General features: G+C 34.5%; 1 protein-coding gene across 1 annotated transcript; it reads right to left on the reverse strand.

The window, feature by feature from the left end:
• Positions 1-1707: 1707 nt before the first annotated feature.
• Positions 1708-21824, reverse strand: LOC149089006 (protein arginine methyltransferase NDUFAF7, mitochondrial-like). The gene is made up of 10 exons (XM_089251294.1): positions 21438-21824; positions 20548-20705; positions 19338-19415; positions 16652-16762; positions 15619-15936; positions 13618-13734; positions 11170-11313; positions 10356-10461; positions 6746-6813; positions 1708-3313 (listed from the first exon to the last, which is right to left on the reverse strand). Exons 1-10 carry the CDS (start codon positions 21538-21540, stop codon positions 3146-3148), a joined length of 1371 nt encoding a protein of 456 aa, XP_089107420.1. The 5' UTR covers positions 21541-21824; the 3' UTR covers positions 1708-3145.
• Between the last annotated feature and the right edge of the window lie 8 nt (positions 21825-21832).

Consider the following 21832-nt stretch of genomic DNA (forward strand, 5'->3'; position numbering starts at 1 on the left):
GTAACTTCATACACAGTCCCGTCCCTTTGACAGAGGCAATGGCTAAAACTGGCTAAAGTCGATATAGCCTTTTGACCATGTTAAGTTTGAAAAAAAAAAGAGTATTATACAACAAAAGGGCTCCTCTTCCCATTTTTCTATATGCGAAAAACGTACTATAGATGGGCCTATGCCATGGAAACAATCCATTGCCAATTAAAACTTATGAAGCTGTTGTGCTATATTGCTCATAATGAACTCGCCATACACTTTTTAACTTCATTGAGTATTTCTTCAGTTTCAGGAGCAGTCAGTTCGATTAATTTCTCCCCATCGATCTCTAAATTGTTATTTTAATTAATTCTTTACTTTCTTCTACGTTCACTTCATTGAACCCTTCTCCTTTCACTTGCTTCAGTAATGTAACAATATCTTTCATAAACTTTTTGGCTGGCTCCAGAGAGCTTGATGTGTCCTCGGGCATACATTGTGGCCAAAAGTTCTTCCAATACGAGATGTTGCCATAGTTTTAGCAGTGACGTTAATGGCATTAGTGAAACACATCCATTATTTTGAATCATTTCCTGCATTTGTACCTTCTTCGAATGCCTGCACAATCATCATGAGTAACATGTATAACCGGCCATAAATGTTTGCATCATGGGCGGAGATACGGGATAATAAACGCTAGCATTAAAGGTGGAGTCGACTGATATAATGTATAAATGTATACATGATTTGACATCATCATTATCGTGCCCCCCAGCAATAATCCCTGTGCCCCCCAGACTTCCAAGTCTATCTCCACCTATGGTTTGCATAACATCTGAACAAACAGCCAAATGCTAGATGTGCAGTTAGTAGGCATATAGAGGACTTAAGCACTAGCAAAAACTTCGAGAGGAGTTTTCAAAATATTTAATTAACAAGTATTTTGCTCCAACATGAGAATTAGCATTGTAACTTGTTGTAATATAAGAAAAATATTTACATATTTACCTTTGTGGTTTCAACCGTGTTTTTTCATGCATTTTCTTTTCCCATTCTTATGCAAATCATGACCTGATAACACCATTTTGATAAGATACTGTGTGTGTTGGCATCATACGTAATGTTATGTGAATTTTCGCTATCACTGTGCATGTGTGAGGTCACAAGGTGTGTGTGCAGCCTATATAAGCGAAATATAACTGCAGTATATAACCTTTTTGCCTCACTGTTTATCTTTATCTTAGTTTCCTCAATCGTGAATGTAACATGTGTAGCCTGGTACTATCATGTTTTCTATATTTAATAAATAGCTAACTTTATTTTATTATATCCTTTAAGACATCCACAGTTTTTTTTGCAATGAAATGGCTAACACTATAAGCAGTTCGAGGCATGCCACACTCTACTAACCTCATAAAGGTTAAGCAATTTTTATTGCAGCAATGTTTTTGCAGAAAACTGGGAAGGAGAACACAAATACAGAGGGCCGACTGGATATTGTAATCTTAAATTTATTATTTTTGTTAACATTTTCTTTTATTCTTCCCTAGTCTCCCATAAAGTTATTGATTAGATCACTGCGACAGGCTTCATTAGATCAAACCCTGACAGGTGCAAAACCAGGGAAAAAACTGTTTTTTTAAAGCAACTATATAATTTATTATTCTTTTTTTTTTCGCTTGAACAAAAATGAAAACAAACATCTAAACACATTAAAAAATTGTAATAAACAACACGTTTCAACAAGAAGGCAGAAGAGCATCATGTATATTGAACTCATACATCCTTTGAGGCAATCAACAATCGATAAATTTTCTGGCAATAATACAATTCCACACCTCAATACTGTATCCAGATACCAAGATGCATAGGAAACACAGGCCTGCCAAAAACTGCTGGGTTACAATGGGTGTGCATATATACGAACACCAGTTATTACATATTTTGAATGAATCACAGCTCTATACCATAAGTATACACTATATCTACATAAGACCATTTCAATTGAATACCACAGATCAGAGTGATATTTCCATATGCAGTACTAATTATCAGAACACAACTCTGAATAGATTCAATGCCACGCAGGTATTTAATAATGCTGGCATTATACAGAAAAATCATCCGTTTTGACTGTGAATATCTGTCTACAACATAATGCTGTAACATCTGGACTTGATAATCAAGTACTTAATTTTTTATATGAACATAAAAGTTGATTTTGGTCAAGCTTCGGAGTCTTCCTGAAATACAGCTATGTTATACAGGGTGATTCCAAATTCGAGGGTAAAGTAAAGCTCACAAAAACAAGAATTTTTTATTCAACAGAGTTTGGAACTGAAGCAGCGTCAGTGGTAGAGGGCGCCTTCTTTAAGCTAGCGATGACATAATTTTGGATATTTTTTGTTCTTTTCACAATCCTTTGCACATGAGGTAATTGTAAGCACACTGCCTTCATTAGGCTAATATCAATCTACATTATTTTGTGGCTACATGTTTACCTGCAATGATTCCTTATCAATGCCTGATAGGGTACTGTAACTTCATGATTTGATTAAATGTACCGCTACGCTGATTCAAGAAAAAGAAAACATTATGATGTTTTAGATATTATTTCCCTTTGGGATAAAATAGAAGTACATGTGGCAAAATTGTGTATCGTTGATGATACCAAACATTGATAGGGAATTGTATGCAGACACAAATAGTGTGGTGAAGGTTAGCTTAACCATCATCATGCATATTAAAACCTTTTCAAATGCATATATGCTTCAGTTGGGAACACATATTCTTTGATACAGAATTTTAGTGAGTTCCATAATAACCTTGAAATTTTTACAAGTTCAGAATGCCCTGTATAATAATATAGTCTTGCTTCTCAAATTCAGTGAATCACATCCATTGGCTAACATCACTTCTATAAAACTGCTCAGTTTATTAATGGCAAAACCCAAATGTTGAAAGAAAATAAAAGAAACCCTCCCTCCACATAGAAAGAGGAAAAAAAGAAAATACATTTTGTGGAGAAAAAAACCAAAAAAACACAAACTATGGCAGTCTAAAGATCCAAAATCTGAAAACTATGCAGTGGCTCATCCCTACACATATACATATTCGTGCTACACTGAACTTGTCATAGCAAACAAAAATCAAATGAACAATAGGAAGATGATCTTCAATTTGAGAATCCTGCTGGAGGGTCTTTGCTCAAGGAATCAGCCATATCACACGGGTACAAACCCAAAAACTTGAATTTATCACCCATATTCTGCGATCCCACCAACATGTCGTAGCCAGCTATCAATTCCTTATGGTTTGCTGGATTTGCGGTCTCAAGGATTTTCTGGAATGAAATGTGAAGTTGATCAGAAAAATATAAAGAGTTAATTTTTCATTTTTGTAAAATAATTATTGCATGATAACTAGCGCTCAGATTTTTATGACATCATATTTTTTTTATGACAAGTTGTATTTTAGGTATTATCGAGCTATTAGTCACACTTTAAGCATTTCTTTGACCAATCTATCGTATTTTCGAAATTTTTAAGCAATTGGTCATTTTATTTACTGGAAATGATAATCTGTTAGTATTTCCTGCTGCATGTATTTACAATTGTGAATGTTTTCTTCTTTTGGGGAACTCTTGCTTTCCTGGTAGTCATTTTTTCTTTATTCCTGGAGGGGGGGGGGGGGAGCATCACCTTTTCTGTTAGGGGTGACTTAAGTGAGGGTGCATTGGCAGCAGTGGACTTCAGTTAGAAAAAAACAGCATTAAACTGTTTCACCTGCATTTAATGCTGTTTTTCCCAACTTTCCTCCATTTTTAGGATTCCAATATCACAACAAACATTGCACTTTAGAAACATGGATGTTTTATATTTTTTTTTTGGCATCAGGAGAGACAGGTCAAGAAATTTCTAACTGGATTTTTAAGCACAAGTGTCTGTATACAAATTTGTTCTTGTATTTTAATAACTAAACAACCCCTTGCAACATGAATGATGTACCTGAATTCTAAAAGTTATTTGGATACTTCTAATTGGAAGTATCCCTCTAGGATCAACGGTTTACCAGTAAAATGCAGAGCATGCTGTTACTTATGCACACTGTATAAGGTAGGCATGGTTTTCATTTGAATTTTTTGACAAAAAATCAGTTATGAATAATTAGCAATTAAGAATCGTTTGCAACATTTTAATCAATTTATATATTTGCTATTTAGTTTTTAATTTAAAAAGATAAACAATAACTGGAAAAGAAGAGATGAAATAATGATGAAAATTATAAGGTCATATTTCTATGTTTTTTAGGTAATAAAAATCTGAGCCCCAATGATCACAAATACTTTTTTACAATAACAAATAAGGTTTCTTTGGAAATAATAGTATAAGATGATAGTAGAGAAAATATTAAAAGTAAAAGATAAATAGTAAAAAATGGCAAAAACAAAGTAGAAAGGTTAGAATGTGATTGATGTCCTGTTTTTGATCTTTGAGAGAGGATACTAGTACAATATTTGGCTGAACATGCATCACCATATTTCTTGGCCTACCTATCATGGTCACATTTTTAAAACATAATTTTAGAGAGACTCATGTTATAGTTTTCATTAAAAAAAACCATTTCTAAGGAAATTGACAATAAAATTTATCAAATAAACTTTGAATATTGATTTGTTAAATTTAATTTTAACTCTTCGGAATTTGTTCTGAGCATTTAGAAAGCATTTTCCAAAAATAATTGTTTGAAAATTGAAGAAAAAAAAATTACATGAACATTTTTATATCCTGGAAAACTGTGGTCCTTTCCCCTGATGCAGAACTTGAGCAAAACAATTTTTTTCCCTACATAATTAATCGGGATATTATACCGATCATTAAAAGAAAGCGAGTTTCTGAGAGTGAAGGGAAAACAAGTTGATGTTCTTCTCAATGTTTTACCAAAGCATTTGGAATGTTTTTTATTTAATGCCCTCGCTTACACCAATAAATAAGGTAATTCTTAAATACACGACACCTATACATGCCATTCACCATGCATTTTGTAATGAACACAAAATAAATTTTACTGAAGCTATTAGTTGCCATCCACTGCCTGAATATGGCAGACAAATAAAATTAGAAAATCTTGTGCTAGTAACCCGTATAATGCATAGGTGCCAATTTCAAAACTTGAAAATCTGTAGGCTATCACATGATGAAATATTTCCCACCGAAGTAAACCTGTCATACAAATTAAAGGGAAAACTAGGGATTTCTGGGATTGCATGAAGAGATTGATATACAAAGGCCCCAACAGACAGAATGCTCATCAAGGTAGTTGAAAAAAGATTCCCATAAAAAGTATGGATGTTGAACATATGTCTAAACTGTATCAAAAATACAGCAACCCAATAAGAGCAATAAAAAACCAATAACCAAACCTGCACATAAATATTAAGGTTGTCTCATTCAAGTATGGATAACTTCTCGATTTATCCCAATATGTAATGTGACCTATTTTTCCAGGATGTTCCCGCATTTTCTACTATATCAATTTTTTAAAAATAAAATTATTGCATTATTTTCTGTATTTTCATCAAAGCCGAATTGAATATTTTGTCTTTCACTAAAGTCCAAAATTTCAGTTATTTTAGCAACTTATAAAAGAAAATTATGACTATAAATATTAATGTTGTATTTCACATATGACATAATTGTTTTTTCATTCATTCATATTAATCTACTGTGATTTGCAGTACAGGCCCATAACTAGGCTGGGGCAAAAAGGGCAGAGTCAAATGGGGAGGGGGCACAAAAAAAAAAAATTCACCCTTATTTCACATATTTCATAGAAATTTTCAGTTTCTTTTCTGAAATAAACTGCAGAATGAGAGGAAGTAGGGTTGGGGGGGGGGGGGGTTGATAAATCCTTCCCTTTTGTGAGCGTAACACTTTCAGGAGGCGCCCAGCGAATAAGTCTGCCCCGGGCCACCCCAGAGAAGGCACGCAACAACCTTGTTGGAGTAAAGTTTCATTTCCTGCCATTAGTGATTTTTAGCAATAGTTGGCAACTTTGCTCACTTTTGGCATCATATAATTGTACTTACAATTGCCGATTTCTTGTACTTTAAATCTTAATTTGCCACATTTCTTTTAGAGATTTTGCTACACAAAGATGAACAAACAGAAGAATTTGGATTTTGACTGGAAGATATTAATATGATTAAAAAAAAAAAAGGCTTCCGGGTAGATCAGAAGAATTGGTACCTATGGTGTAATGTTATGTGACAATAATGTTCTCTTGTTTTAATAAAACAAGTACTACATTGGTTTTTCCCCCTTTACCCTAATGGGAGAGTATGTATGATGGTAAAGAAATATCTGGTCATATCCTGAGCATGCAATGTGAAGTTGTATGAGTGAAACAATCCCTCATTATATTATGCTTGTCAGAAGATAAGGAAAAAGCTCAATTTTCTGAAAGTATGATATGACAATACAACTTTTTTGATTCTGCAATTTATTTTTCGATAAAAATAGAAAATATCAAAATGTATATTATAATAAAAGAACACGGTTTGGTCTAATGAGGAGTTACTATAATTGAATTTTATTTAAAATATTACCAGGGAACATTTTCTACTGAGTGCTTTTAACAGAACAACGCAAAACATTCTGCTTTAAGAAGTATGAAAGAATATACAACGAATGTTTCATCAAAAATCAATGGTTGCATAATTGAAGAAATACTTACTCAAAAAAAAAAACAACAACAAAAAAAACAAGAAAATTACCTCAAACTTTGACTTGACTCCCATGTTGATCAGGAATTCTTTTTGAGTAATAGGACCGATAGCTATAGCTGATGAAACAACTAATATAAGTATTATATTGATATAGACGTACTAGCATAAGAATGCACTAATTAAAAACTAAAAATCTCACACACACACATTAGATCACATTATTACTGTAAATGCATTATGTTATACTATTAAACATACATTTATACATGACTGTAGATATACATATATATCTAGTTACAACTGTTATGAATTTTTCAAGTGCAGAGTTAAAATAATGTTAAGAGAATTGTGTGCATATGTATTTTTTGGAGTACTAATAGACTTTTTTTTTGTCTTTCTTTGTGTTATTCTTTATTCTCGTGAGTTTACTTAGCATGTTTTTTATTTTTGGGTGATATTCTGCAGTGTTTTCTTTATTCTTCTAAACTGTGTGTTTAATTCACTCTATAATTTGATTTTGTCCCTGGATTTTTTCATGCGCACATCGTTGGATTTGTGAGAGATAAATGTTTTTATTATTATTATTTCATTGTTGCATATTTTTGATCGACTTAATTTTTTTTTCTCGCTCTCATTTCAATTTTCATTGTACTATCTCCAGGTTTGTGTGGAACACGTGGAAGAATGATTTACACGGATGGGTCCAAAACAACGGAAGGAGTGGGAGCAGCTTACAGCATATTCAGCAACAACGAAGAGATAGATTACTGGATCTCAAAACTTCACGATCGGAATACAGTATTCCAAGCTGAAATGCTGGCCATCAAGAAAGCTGTAGAAGTGGCAACAACATTTCCGGATAATACCATAATAAAAACAGACAGCCTGTCCTCTTTGAAAGCTCTCAAAGACCCACTCACAACAAATCCAATGGCCCATAAAGTCTGTAAGCTACTTATTCAAAACAACAAAACACATTTGTGCTGAATTAAAGCTCATAACAAAGATCCAGGAAATGAGAGAGCTGACTTCCTCGCAAAGCTGGCCACCAAGGAAGGAACCCCCTATACCCCACCAATCTCTCAATGAGTATATAAAAGAAAGTGGTTGCAAGAATCATTATGTCACTGGCAAGAAAGATGGGACACTGAATGTACAGGGCGTAAGATTCGTGAAATTCTACCCAAAGTCAGTATACACCACTTGCCATGGCCCAGAAACATCACCATCTTCTTCACCGAACACGGGCCGTTTCCGGCCTATCTGGCAAGATTCAAGATTCAAAATAGTAGCCTCTGCCTCTGCGAAAAAGAGGAAAACAATTTTCATTTCATCTCAGAGAGTCCCAAGACCAAAGAGTTTCATTTTAGAATTACTAGACAGGGACAAGCTGACACTCTGGAAACGATGCATCATCAGAAGTCTGATGAATGCAAATCGCATAATAAAACTTGTGAAACATCTTGAAACATGCAAAACTGAATTCAGACGTCCAATTAACCGGACTGACGATTCCGACGACTCCGAATGTACTGTTTCAGAACCAAAACGAAAAATTCCTAGCCAGCATCCCATGATCACAAGACTCAGGAGTAAAGAAAGATCAATCCAGGCAGTCCTTCCTCCCTGAGATGCCCTCTACATCCCAATTACAGCATTAAGATGTGAATGTGCATGGTCGATCAGTGTAAATTAGCGTGTGCTTAAAAAAAAAAGTGTGCTTAATCTTTTTTCTTTGGTATGTTTTATTATTATTACTATTTTCATTTTTCTCTTTTGTTAATCTTGACTATCGTTCTCAATGTTCTCTAATTTATTGTTTCCATAGAATGTATATGGTAGTTCATGGCAAATCTGTGTAAATCAGCTTTTTGTCTTTATTCTTTGGTACATAATTTTATTTCATTTTTCTTTTATGTTAATCTTGATTGAATCGTGCTCAATGTGTATGTGTGTGTGTTTTTTTTTGGATTGTTTCCACAGAATATATGTGGTGGTGCGTGGCTGATTGGTGCAAATGGGTGTGTATTTAATCTTTTTTGATGGTTTTTATATTTTATTTTATTTTTCTCTTAGTTAATCCTGATTGTATGTATCCTCATTGTCTTCTGATGGATTGTTTCCATAGAATGTATATCGTTTTTTCATTTGTTGAATAAATAGAAGATGCTCTCCGACACAACCCAGCCTCCTAGGAGGTAAAGAGAGGAAGTTGTCTTGCACAACAGCTTTGGGCGTGAGCGGTCATCAATCAATCAATCAATCCAGGTTTGTGTTTTCCCCGCTTCTTTGACATAAATTCGTGGGTTTTTTGGACGTTAGTGTTAGCAAACAGTGTATACTTTTCCCAGGTACTCTCTCTAATTTTTTTTCCCCATTCGGCCCTATTGTTTCAGTGTAAGTGAATAGAGATAGATAAGTGTTTTTTTATTATTTCATTTATTGCTCTCAATTTCTTTAATTTTCGTTGCATATTTTCGATTGACTTAATTTTTTTTCTCGCTCTCATTTCAATTTTCATTGTACTACCTCCAGGTTTGTGTTTTCCCCACTTGCTTGACATAAATTCGTGGGTTTTTTGGACGTTAGTGTTAGCAAACAGTGTATACTTTTCACAGGTACTCTCTCTAATTTTTGTTTTTTCCATTTGGCCCCATTGTTTTAGTGTTAGTGAATAGAGATAGATAAGTATTAATATTACGAAGACACCAACCAATAAGGCAAATACAAAAAATAAAAAGTCCTAACGCATTTCAACACCAATGGGTAGGAAAATTTAACCACTAGTCACGCTGACCGAGTTTCCCACTTGGGTTGAATGCGAAATCCTAACGCTCCGTGGAAGAAGTATGTCTGTTCACTTCAAACATTGTGGTCAGAATGAAGCTGTGAGCTTGCGTGAGATACTAATGCAGCGTCCTGATTGGACACTTGCGGAATAGTGTTATCTGATTGGTCTATTCAAATTTTTTTATAATTCCCGATCAAAATGAATTTAAGCCATGGTGTTGCGCGATCAGGGGTTAAGATTTATCATCGTTAACTAGTGTATTTTTGAAGGCCGAATATATGTGCCTTCGTAGAAATCTAAATCAACTGTGGACTTGACTTTGTGAAAAACTCTAGAAACTTGAAATTTGTATCTATGGCCTTCTTGCCAACAGTGAGCAGCGGTGGTCGATTTTTCACATTCCTGATTCTTAACACAGCGAGCATGTTCATTTAATCTTACTTTTATGGGTCTCCTTGTCTTAATTATGATATAAATTACATTATGATAATTATGACTAAGTTATGAAAAAAAAATCTTAATTTTTTATTGCAAAAGTTCAAGTAAGCCTCATTGAAAATAAGAGAGAAAACGGGAAATTTAATGAAAATACTGGAACATTCAAAATTAAGGAAATTTCCTGTAAAATACAACTCTCTCACACACACACACACAGTCACACTATACATACAAGTTTCTGACCTGTGAGCGACCAAAATACAGCATATCTGGCCCGCGCACCGAAAAGTTTGCACACCACTAGTATAGGGTAAGTGGCCTCTTCACAGAGCTTCCAAAGAGGTTTTAATGTATTCAAATTTTTTTTACAGTCGGCCTATTTTTGTATTAAAAATACATGAATTGAAGGAAATTTTAATTAACTTTTACCTTTGTCTTTGACCATCTTTTTCAGATATGAAAAATCTACATCAGCTGTAAGATCAGCAGTTCCAGGTTCACTCAATGGATCATGCAATGCATGCCTTCGAAAGGCCTGTAATAACGACATGAAAAACTATAACACCATTTATTGAAATTGAAGCATCCTGTAATTTAATCATTCTTCCAGAACACATAATAATCCAGGAATAAAAACTGTACTATAATCGTTTGTATGTGTCTTTTACCATAATACTTTAAATACGGCTGTACTTAGAAATGGGGCTGGACATGAATCCCAACTGAGACTTGACCTTTAGAACAAATCCTTTTTTTTTCCTGAGCAGATCATATAAAATCCCGCTAAGGAATCATCTGTAAAAAATTCTTTGCCAGTGTGTCATGTGTCTATGTAATTCAGTAGCCTAAACAGTAGACAACACACCCTACTACACTGGTGTGCAAAAATTAAATGACTAAAAAATATAGTAAATCAGAAAAATGAAAAATTACTCAGTAAAAAAATAATTTACCCCTGCAACATAAATGTGCAAATTTCGAAAACTTGAAATTTGCATTCAGTATGATATTTGACTATTTACTCCACCCATGTTTCTCTATGAATGTTATTTTCCAAAAATTTTTTGTAACGTGTTTCTATAGAGGATACACATTCACATTTCTGGCAAAACTTAGATAGCAAAATAAGTGGTACAACCAGCTGATAAATCAAAAGTGAAAATTTGCATATTCATGTCTCAGGCATAAGGGGGACTATATGAAAGATAAAAAAAACCACCAAAAAACCAAAAAGTAATTTTACCCTGAACGTATCAGTTTTTGTACCATCATGGCCATAGTCAATGAGCAATGAAAATCCTCCTTCACGATCCATCCTAGCACATATTTCTCCGATGAGCACACCACTCTCTGGACTGACTTCTAACTCCGTCCGTGTTTCATTAGCCTGTAGAATACACACAAGACCGCGGATAAGTGGGGAAAAATCAGTCTTTCACACACGCTTCTTTCGACTGAATATTTCATTATCCAAAAACAGTATCAAATTACTTCTTTTACCTACTAAAATAAAATAAATTTAGGATTTTATATTGATGTATCTACCAACAGAGAAAGGTAGCAAAGAACTGGAATAGTTTAGATATAAGAAGAAAGGTTCCAGGAAAGCAGGACTGTAGCCACAAATTTCTTTTCAGGGACAGAACGGTCAATCTCCATACTGTGTTGAGTAATATATAAATAACAATTTTTTAGTTGAAACTTTTAGACTATGAAAAGGTGTAACTTTATACACAGATGAAAGTTTCTGTGACATCTGCAAAAAATTTTAACTCTGTTTTGCATACATGAAATTAGAGGAAGAGCAATATGACTATTTTACTTCTAGCTCGAATACGAGCAGGTCATGTGGTGTTAAATCAATCATCAAAGCTGGAGGTTCTCAACCTGTGCTAACGTTATGTAGTAAATAAAGGAAAAAAAAAAGTGGAAGAAGAGCTCCTTCATGGAAATTGATTCCAATTCATTCATTCTTACTGTGCACAACTCTAATCTTTTGCCATAGGCAATTAACAACTGATTGAGTTGTGCCAGAATTTGTATCCAATTTAAAATATGAAAGTCTTGAAGTTTAAATCCTTTCTAATGATTTGATCAATATTGATTCTTAAAAAAAAAAATTTCAACTGTGAATTGAATACTTAACTTGAATAAATGGCTTATGATGCAAATTTGTATTTCATATCTTTTCATTTCATTGTCTGTGAAATGGAATACCAAAATAAAAACCTGGGAATCACACTGCATGGTACATTCTGTGTGAATTTTAAGTAGAGATGGGATGAATATCTGACTGCTATTCGGTATCAACCCTTTCCCAAATATTTGTTTCCGCCATATAATCCTTAGATATTTGACCGAATATCTGTGCAAACTTATGCACATAAAACTAATTTTAAAAAATTATATTAATTGAAATTTTTCCCACAAATCAAAAATTTACTGATTATATTTTATATTGTGTGGTGTACATGAAAGAGGTTATGTCAGGGTGAGAGAGAATTTCTAGGATAATTAAAACATGAAACTGAAAATAGAATCCTACTGCCATAAGGTGGAAGTAAGCATGAATTATGCACAAGTTCACCAACTGAAGGATGTACCTGGACAAGATATGTATTGAGCTACTGAAAGAGGCGAAGAACATCCAAAGAGGAAAAAATAAGAAAATAAGTCATAAATTTTTTAGGATGAATTACTAGTTAAGAGTAAATAATAATTTAAATTTTCTAAATTATATGTAAAATTGGTTGCAAGTGTTAAAAAAAAAACACAGATTCTGTAAATAATATTTAAATACAATATACATGCATTCATAGTTAAATTTGATTGTCAGTGTCATGGCCATAGAAATCCTTCAATCACCAGTTTTTAATATTTATTTAAATAATTATTTGGATAATTAAAATTCAATTTCAATATCAATCATTTAAAATTATCAATAATTTTATTTTCAATTAAAAATATCAATTTTACTTATAATTATGAATTTTAAGAAAATTTATATTCGGTAGCCAAATATTTAGTATTCGGTCAAAACATTAGCCGAATATTTGGTATTTGGATATTCAGCCAAATCACTTCATCCCATCCCTAATTTTAAGTGCATTTATCCATATTTGAAATTGTGAGTGATGTCTGATGATTGAATATTTGTACTGTTGTAGGTATGCTGCTCTTTTTGGCTAGACTTTTTAATGTGGAGATCGGTTTGCATTCAAGCCTTCAAAACTTCCCAGAAAATTAACTTCAGCCAACCACCACTGTGATGCATGCAGGAATCACACCTAGGTCCCGCTGAAGTGAGTCCATTATGATGTCTACAGGATCGTACAGTGGCCAACAAATCTGTCTGGAAACTAATTTTTTTAATTTCTAAAGCCTTGATATAAACTGACAACACTTGACCCACTGAAATCGAAAAGACTTCAATGCATAACCTCTAAAATTCTAATTAATACGCTTCTTGATTAAATTTTGAACCAACTTATTGGTTAGCGATTATTGATGAGCCAAAACTCATTCTAATTTCAACTTTTTTTTTACCAAGGAAAAACAGAATGAGAAATGCTAACATAAGTTAATGAATGACCAAAATCACTAACAGATATTATCAATAATTTACATACTATTGCAAAATCAAATCACAAGGACGAAAGACAAAACGAATAGACAATGCATGAGAACTTACACCAATAAAGTACTGACTGGCAGTTGTTGGACCTCTGGATAGCACATACCTTAGATGATGCTCCCCACTTCCTTCATCGATGTCTATTAACACTTCCCTCCAACCTTCGCTAGTTTTCTGTTACACATAATGTATAGACACATCAATTATATATTTCTCTGCATAGTCCACAAAAATATCAATGATATATAGAACAGTGTTCAAACTATAATCTTATTGTATTACAATAGTCCTCAAATTAGGCTTTCATGTCTACTACTTTAAAGTGAACCAACTTGGTCCATATCGCCTTACGGCAATTTACTATCAATTAATAAATATATATAAATACAATGCCACAACAGGCAAAATGCCCAATGAGTTGGCTGAGAAAAAGATGCCCATATTAAATATAGATGCCATATATTTCAAAAATACGGCAATCCAATTAAAAACACAATCACAAAAATTATAAACAATATATACACATGATAAAATATTATACAATGCCCATAAAGAATATTATGGTTGTCTTATTCTAAGTATGGATAGCTTCTCGATTTACCCAAACATGCTTATCATATTTCTTTTTAAACGTGTCAATTGTGTTACAATTTACTACCTCCGGGGGTAAGCTATTCCATTTATTAACAACCTTATTAGAGAAAAATTCCCTGTGACACCATAACCTCACATTGTCCCTTACCAATCGATACTGGTGTCCCCTTGTAAAAGCAGTCGATTGGCAGGGTCAGAAACGAAGGTGCTACCTATCAGTGGTCACCTTGGATTCATTTAGGGAAAGAACTTGTTATCTATGTTCAATCTCCAGGATCAAACCCACGAACCTTATGGCAACCTTCTTAGTGTAGACGAGCACCTTACGACTGCACGCTCAGGCACTAATTCTTTTTCCTCCCGATGGGAAATCAAACCCCAGACTCCCACATCAGGGTTTCATGTCTACTTTACTGCACACCAACTTTGGTCACACATCGCCATACAGCGATTTCCAGCCAGTAGATTTGGGTAAGATATGAAGGCATCATTTATCAGTGGTCGCCCCAGGCTGACTAGGTAAACTTATTTTTGATGTCTTCCCTCGAATTCGTACCAGTGGACCTTCATTTGGTGGAAGACAAACATCTTACCACTGCACCACTTGAGTGCTGCCACACCAAGATTTTATGTCTGGCATTTAATGAAGTATGTGAAGTTTCCATGTTGTTAGGCCATGGTCTAAGAAATTCACATCCTGACCTCTTACACTCACCTGTGGTAGACATCTTTTGAGGTTTGATAATGCGTAGGTCTCTGCAATAAGTAAAAAACACACTATACATCTAATCCTGTTGAGTTGTTCCTTATAAAGATGTCTAGGTTTTGTAGGGTGCAAGAGAATTGTACTGGCTGTTGGGGGTCATTTCTTCTCCGGTTCTCGCCTGGAGCAGAGAGCCAAGATGCGATTCATTTTATGGGCAGGAAATAAAATTTGGAAATGTCAAAGTCATATCGTCTGAAGTTTTAAAGCACAGCAACAACATAAATCGAAATCAGAAATGGATGAAAGTGAAACCTAGCCCCTTTGCTTTAGACAAGCAGGGAGCCAAGATGTGGTCTTGATGAAAATCAAAAAGGCATGACTCCCAGACTTCGATCAAACCTCAGACATCTATATAAGGAACAACGGGGAGGGATTAGACATATAATATCTTTTCTGCCTGCTATGAGACCTACGCATTATTAAAGATTATGCTGACACAGATTCGGGCGAAACATCAAGAAGTGAATTTCTTGGACAATGGCCTAACAACCGAACACAATCTAACAACAAAAAATTGATATTATGCAAGATAATTTAAATTTATAATTAGTTTTAGTACAAAATAAGCAATAATAAAGTAATAATAAAAAGCAAAATATGTATAATAAACATAAATAATAATAAAAAACATGTGATACAAAAAAAAAAAAAAAATTTCAAATTTGAAAAAAGAAAGTGACAAAACTCCTCTATCAGACCTGAAATTTGTGGATGGGGAAAGCATCGAGAAGTTCATAAGCTACAATTGACGAGAATCCCTGAGGAACATCTCCAAGATTTCTGTACCATGAAACCGGTACGCCATGTTTTGTTATATTACTCTTATAGAACATTTCTTCATTCTCCTGGCTCGTATGCAGATGCATATGCCTTCTTGAATCATCAACATCCAAGACATCTTTCACAACACTGACAGTGCCACAAAGCTTTAGCTCTTGAAGCTGACTGAGATGGGGACTAACTTCTACGAGGTGAAGTGACACAACTTCTCTGGCATCAGAATTCTGAGAAAACACCTGCAAAAATGAAAAAACAAACAAAAAAAAAAAAAAAAAAAACAGATTTCTTTCTTTTAAAGAGATTAAATGGACTTCATATTAATTACTTGGATCAATAATCATTAACAAGTTCTATGTTTTGAACATCTGAAGCACAGCAATGAAAGACAAACAACTTGTTTTGACCGCCATTTTTGTTGATTTCTATCAGGGTTGCCCCCTTACCAGACACACGGCCCGGTGCAAAGAGAATAGCAGAGGAGAGGGGGGGGGGGGATCACTTTTATTGCTGATTTTTTTTTCTTCTCTGAGAGGGGGGGGGGGACTCAAAAATTCAGAATAAATGAAAGAAAGTTTCAAAATTGATGAAAATTCAAAATTCCTAAAACGATAAATGTTCAGAATTCCAGAATTGATGAAATTTCGAATTTATGAAAGAAATACTTATAGAATTATTTCTAGCCAGATAAAAATGTAGGTTTCCAAAATTGATGAAAATTTTAAATTTATAAAAGAAAGTATTGTTACCACAAATATGCGGCCCCATGTTTTGGGGGCCGCATTTGTGGTAAAAAAATGTGGTGGACCAATACAACCACACCTGTCCCACACCTCTAAGGGCAGCTCTGATTTCTATCACTGAAATTTCCAGTGAATAGTAAATATGAGCTTAAAAGATTTGAGGAAAACGCACTAATTGAAATAGTGGTGCAAGCAGGAGAATTATACAAACTTTCAGGAGCTCGTCACATAAATCTCCTCGATTGGGACCGATTTCTACAATGTACCAAGGTTTGGGTTTTCCAGCTTTCCTCCATTCTTCGAGACACCACTCAGCTATGACCTGTGAGACAAATGAATAATAATAAAAAATCAGAATAGTACATACTGAGAGAATTTTTTTTTTTGCCATAGAAATATTGATAATAATCATTGAAATTACAATTTTGAGAGCTATTGATTATCAAAGAAATTATGAACTCTTACTACAATAAATGTAGTTAATGCAAAATTATGCAGCCAAATCTCGGTTAGTCAAACACACAGTAATGAATGGAAAACTTCCAAGTTATCTGTAGTTTAACTAATCAAACCAGCTTATAACATTGAAGTCTCCAGTGTTTTTGATACGCATTTTGATATGAACAGATACATTTTTGATATGAACAGATATTTGATTCCCTATACTACTTCTTCACCAAACACCAACTCTGGCCCTATCGCTATATTGCAATTTACTGCCATTAATGAGTTGGGTTGGAAATGAAGGCACCACTTATCGGCGGTCTGATTCCCCATACTGACATAAGTATACACAGGGAGGCCTGTACATCCTTCAGAGATGACAATATATATTTTTTTGAACATTTTCGTAAAATAAATTAAAATATCAAAAGAAAATACCTTTTATATGCTATCTTAACACACATCTTTTAATTTATAAGATACTTTTAAGGTAATAATTGAAAATTGCTTGGGAGAGATTCGTTGTGTTTACCCTTTCCCCAAAAGTTGATCCTACAAATGCCCCTGCATGCTGACCAGGGATGCCAATCGGGCTGGTTATAGAATCTTGACTCATGGTTGCACAGAAAGAGCAAATGACAGATTTTCCTGAATCTGATCATAAGAAAATTTGTGTGTATTTGCGATTTGAGAACTTTTGTTGTGAAGCAATGGGCTTTCTTGCCCATTCACATTGTTTCGTTTTGCTTATATTTATTTTCATCCCAAACTTCTGGACCTTGAGGTGAATCCTCGAGAGTAGTCTCATCAATGTTGCAGGGCATCCTGCCAATAGAGCAAGGTCATCAACAAACTTTATTGTTTTCACTACCCTGCCCACTATTCAGATACAAGCATTGCATTCATCAAAAGTCTTATTTAAAATAGTTCTATTTTTGCTTGTTGTACTCAAATTACTGGTTTATTTGACTACAAGATTTCTGATGATGATTTATGGAAAAGAGAAGATATACTATAAATATCTATTTTCATTTAAATGACGCAGTCGATGTTTGCTATAATGACCCTCCTTCGTTCCATGGGTGTTATATCAAACATTTTCAAAAAATCATAAAATTTAGCTTCTCTGCTTTTTCCTGTGATCGACTACGTAAAGAAAGAAATCTCAACTCTCCCGCTCTCATAATTGAATCATGGCTTTTAATCACAGTGAATAAAGCACTATTTGGAATGTTCAATGATTCAGCTATTTTGACTTACACCACCAATTTTTAGTGAACTTCCGCCAAAACTTTCAATTTGAAATCTATCGCATTAGCCGGCATGCCACCAGACTTGAGGAACAACAGATTTTTGAATGTTAGTGTCTAATCGAAATGCTGGGAGAAGCAAGAGTAAAAAAAAAAGCACAATATGCATTTGGCAAATTCAATGGATTTTTATAATAAAGATATTTAAGAATTTTCCAGAATCTGTGATTTGAATTTTCCATCATGTTGGTCTACAGACTCTGCCACAAAGCTGGGCTGCAAGAGATCTCGGCAACAGGATAAGTCCAGTGGCAAAGTTTTGGTATTCATTCATTCATGCTGGTCTCCCTTGATGTTTCTCAGTATGTTGGTTAATACGTGGGAATATGGTAAAGATATAGCGCTACCTGTATTTAAGACCACCATGTCAAATGAATAATTTTCCGAATGAAAACATAAGTTATCTGTGTGTTCTTTCAATGAGAAATTATGTAAAATTGTGAAAAATCAACCACGTGGGAAGTGGGAGTAAGCCACCACAATATAAAATACAACAGAATTTTAAGCAGGGAAAAGAGAACATGAACATCATATAGCTGAATCGTGTCAGCGCAGTACGCCTTGCTAAGACTCATCATTTTCCACTGCGAGAACTCCTTAATTACAGGGTTTTACGTAGAAGTGGAAAAAATTCACACACACACTCTTTCTTCTCCAAGTATCAGAGGTCAAGGTCAAACATATTCAATGACAGATATTTTGTTCATTTCTTTGCGAAGAATCAGCAGGTTGAGCTGAGTTTGGTCATTGTAATGGATTGAATGACCAATTTTATCCAATATAACCAGTTGTTTTATTCGACAAAAAACTAACATGGCAGAAATAGGAAAAAATTTAAGACTTGTCATAACGGTGGTTATAATGGAAGGGTTACTATAACAGATGGTCGTTATAATGAGTGTCGACTATATTTTGATAAAACTTTCATTCCCTCAGTTTTCAAATGGTTTATTATTTATTCTAATTTGATCGAAAATGGTCCATATCAATAAAAGTAACTCATCCCACATGCCAAATTATGTTCAGTTATTGCTAGGCACATCTCCTTTAAAGCATGCCTAGTAATAACAAAGTTTGCGTACAATAAATAAATATTTTTGCTGCTTCCTTTGATTTGAAGGAAGAGAAGAAGAGAAGACTTACGTTTCCAAAAAGTTGAGAGATTTCTGGAGATGTTATGACACCAGAGCTACCGATGACATCTCTGTGCATGTAATAGCCCTGAAGAATAAACAGAAAATTAATTTAAAAAATGAAAGACAAATAATATATTAATACCACTACTACATTCAAAAATCTCCAAAACTTATTTTATTACAGAAGAATGAATAGAGATAGAACCTGTTTATTTGGCGTTTCCTTCAAAGTAACACTACCCTGTGTAATGATGTATTTTGGCATTGCTCACACAAAGATGTAAATGCAGATTAAGCCTTTTTTCATCACACACTCCAGTGCCCCTTAAGCAAATTCTTTATCTGAGACAAAAGGATAAAGTCACATGGTGCAAGATCAAGGGAATAAGTTGGTTGTAAAAGTATCAGAATGTGATGTTTTAACAGGTAATCTAACACCAGGAGAAACCTGAGAGCAGATGCATTGTCGTGATACAAGGGCAGAGATACGGGGGCGGGGGGGAGTAGCAATGTCAAAGACGGCTGTACTTGGTCTAATGAATATATGAATTGACATCATCATCATCATCGTGCCCCCTTCAGTCTATCTCCGCCTATGTCGTGATGAAGTACCCTTGACGTGGCCTTGCAAAGATGTAGTCATTTGGTCACCCAGAATCACAAACACATTTAAAGACTCACAGGTCCCTCCTGGTCTCAGAATTATTCGTAAAAATATCATGTTCTAATACTTTCACAACCACTTTATTCCTCTGATGTTGGGCCATGTGACCTTTTCCTCATATAAAAATTGTGCTTAAGATGATTTTTTCAGGTTCCAGAAAAAGTGCAGTGAGCTGAGACAGCAACACTGGAGTATGTGACAAAAGAAGGCTTGCGAACCTCATTTACATCCTTATATGAACGATGGAAAAAATGCATAATTGCACAGGGGTAGTGACTTTGAAGAAAACACCAAATAAACAGGTTCTACTTGTATTCAGTTTTCCGTAATAAAATAAGTCTCAGAACTTTTTGAATCTAATAGTATACACTGAATACAAACTACATAGTTTAGCGATACCCTTCAAATTCATTGAAGTGCATTATACGTATAAGAAATTATAGAAGTGAGTGAAAAGTTCTTGGATTTATTACAAAATTCAAAAGGATAAAATATTTTAGAAAGTCATCGCAATGTGCCTAACGAAATGGAAAAAGGCTACTATGATACTTACGGACATTGGATTCACAAAGACTTCTTTCATGTATTCTGCTACGGTAATCGGTCCAGATGTGGAAATTCTACTCCTAATCTGCTGTAGTAACTTTGTTTCTTTAGATTTCACAGCCGCTTGAGCTGAATAAGGGCACCTTGAATTCACAAAGTAGCCACCTATTGAAATAAAAGTATGAATTAACCCATAAAACTGAAATTAACCCATTTAAAGTACATATTGAATAAAATACATCAGCTATACATGTTGTCGGGAAAGTTGCCCGCAACCAGTTACAAAGTCATTCAAGACACCTACAACCAATTACAAAGAAATTCAAGTGGAGCGCCCTTGTCCTACTATATGTTCGCACAATATCTTTTGGGCCCTGGGCATGTGCCCCGTTTGCCCTTGAAAGAAATGGGCACTGCTAAAACTCATTAAATCAGTGTTTCTCAACCTTTTCTGACTAACGGAGCCCTTTTCAGTGTATAATTTCTATGGCGGAGCCCTGTTTAACTCGAGAAGCCTCTTTTTTGTATATTATTTATATTGCGGTACCTTTTAGACCTATTCTTTTGTTTGTTTATCAATATATTTTATTATCCTCGAGTGGCCGCGGAGCCCCTGGGAAATGCACAAGGAGAACCGGTTGAGAACTACTGCACTAAATCACATGACCTTCAATTCAAAGAGAAAAATTTCAACAATGGTACGAAAATAATGATCTGTAAATGCGTTTTATTTTCTCGACACATAGTTTACTCAAATAAAACTTGCAAAGTGTTACGGAAAAGAAAGTAAAATACATTCCCGGTAAGTGTATTATGACGCTATATATGAAAGAGAGTGTTCAACGCTGTATAAGGAGCACAGCTGAGGGGAAAAAAAGCACCGTGTAGTGCTGTTACCTGTCGGGGAACATATTTTCCTGCACCTCCAAGCGCTGCCGTGTCTTATCTGGATATTGTACAGCTGCCTGAGCACGTTAACGATGCCGGCACTGCTTTTCATCTCGACAAAAATCCCACGGATCACGAGGATGCCTTTTCAAATTTAGAAAGCTTATTACCGTGGCCTAGGTCGTTTTACGACGTGTTTACACAGCAATAACGTAAATAATAAACACCCAAGTCCTTGGCCTTGACTTATTCATTCACAGTTTTGTGCTTCCACATCACACATTATTTAACAAATAGAATTTGGACTATTATCAACTGAAAAAAATTATTTATTATTAAAATTATCACGGAAACAATTTTTTTGTATCGGAAGTTGTCATAAAAATTTTCACCACAAAAAATAA

This window comes from Pholcus phalangioides, unplaced genomic scaffold, assembly GCF_987345545.1.
Source record: "Pholcus phalangioides strain wild (caught in Gottingen) unplaced genomic scaffold, Ppha-v1.0 ptg000003l_1, whole genome shotgun sequence".
In the NCBI taxonomy this organism is placed as follows: Eukaryota; Metazoa; Arthropoda; class Arachnida; order Araneae; family Pholcidae; genus Pholcus; species Pholcus phalangioides.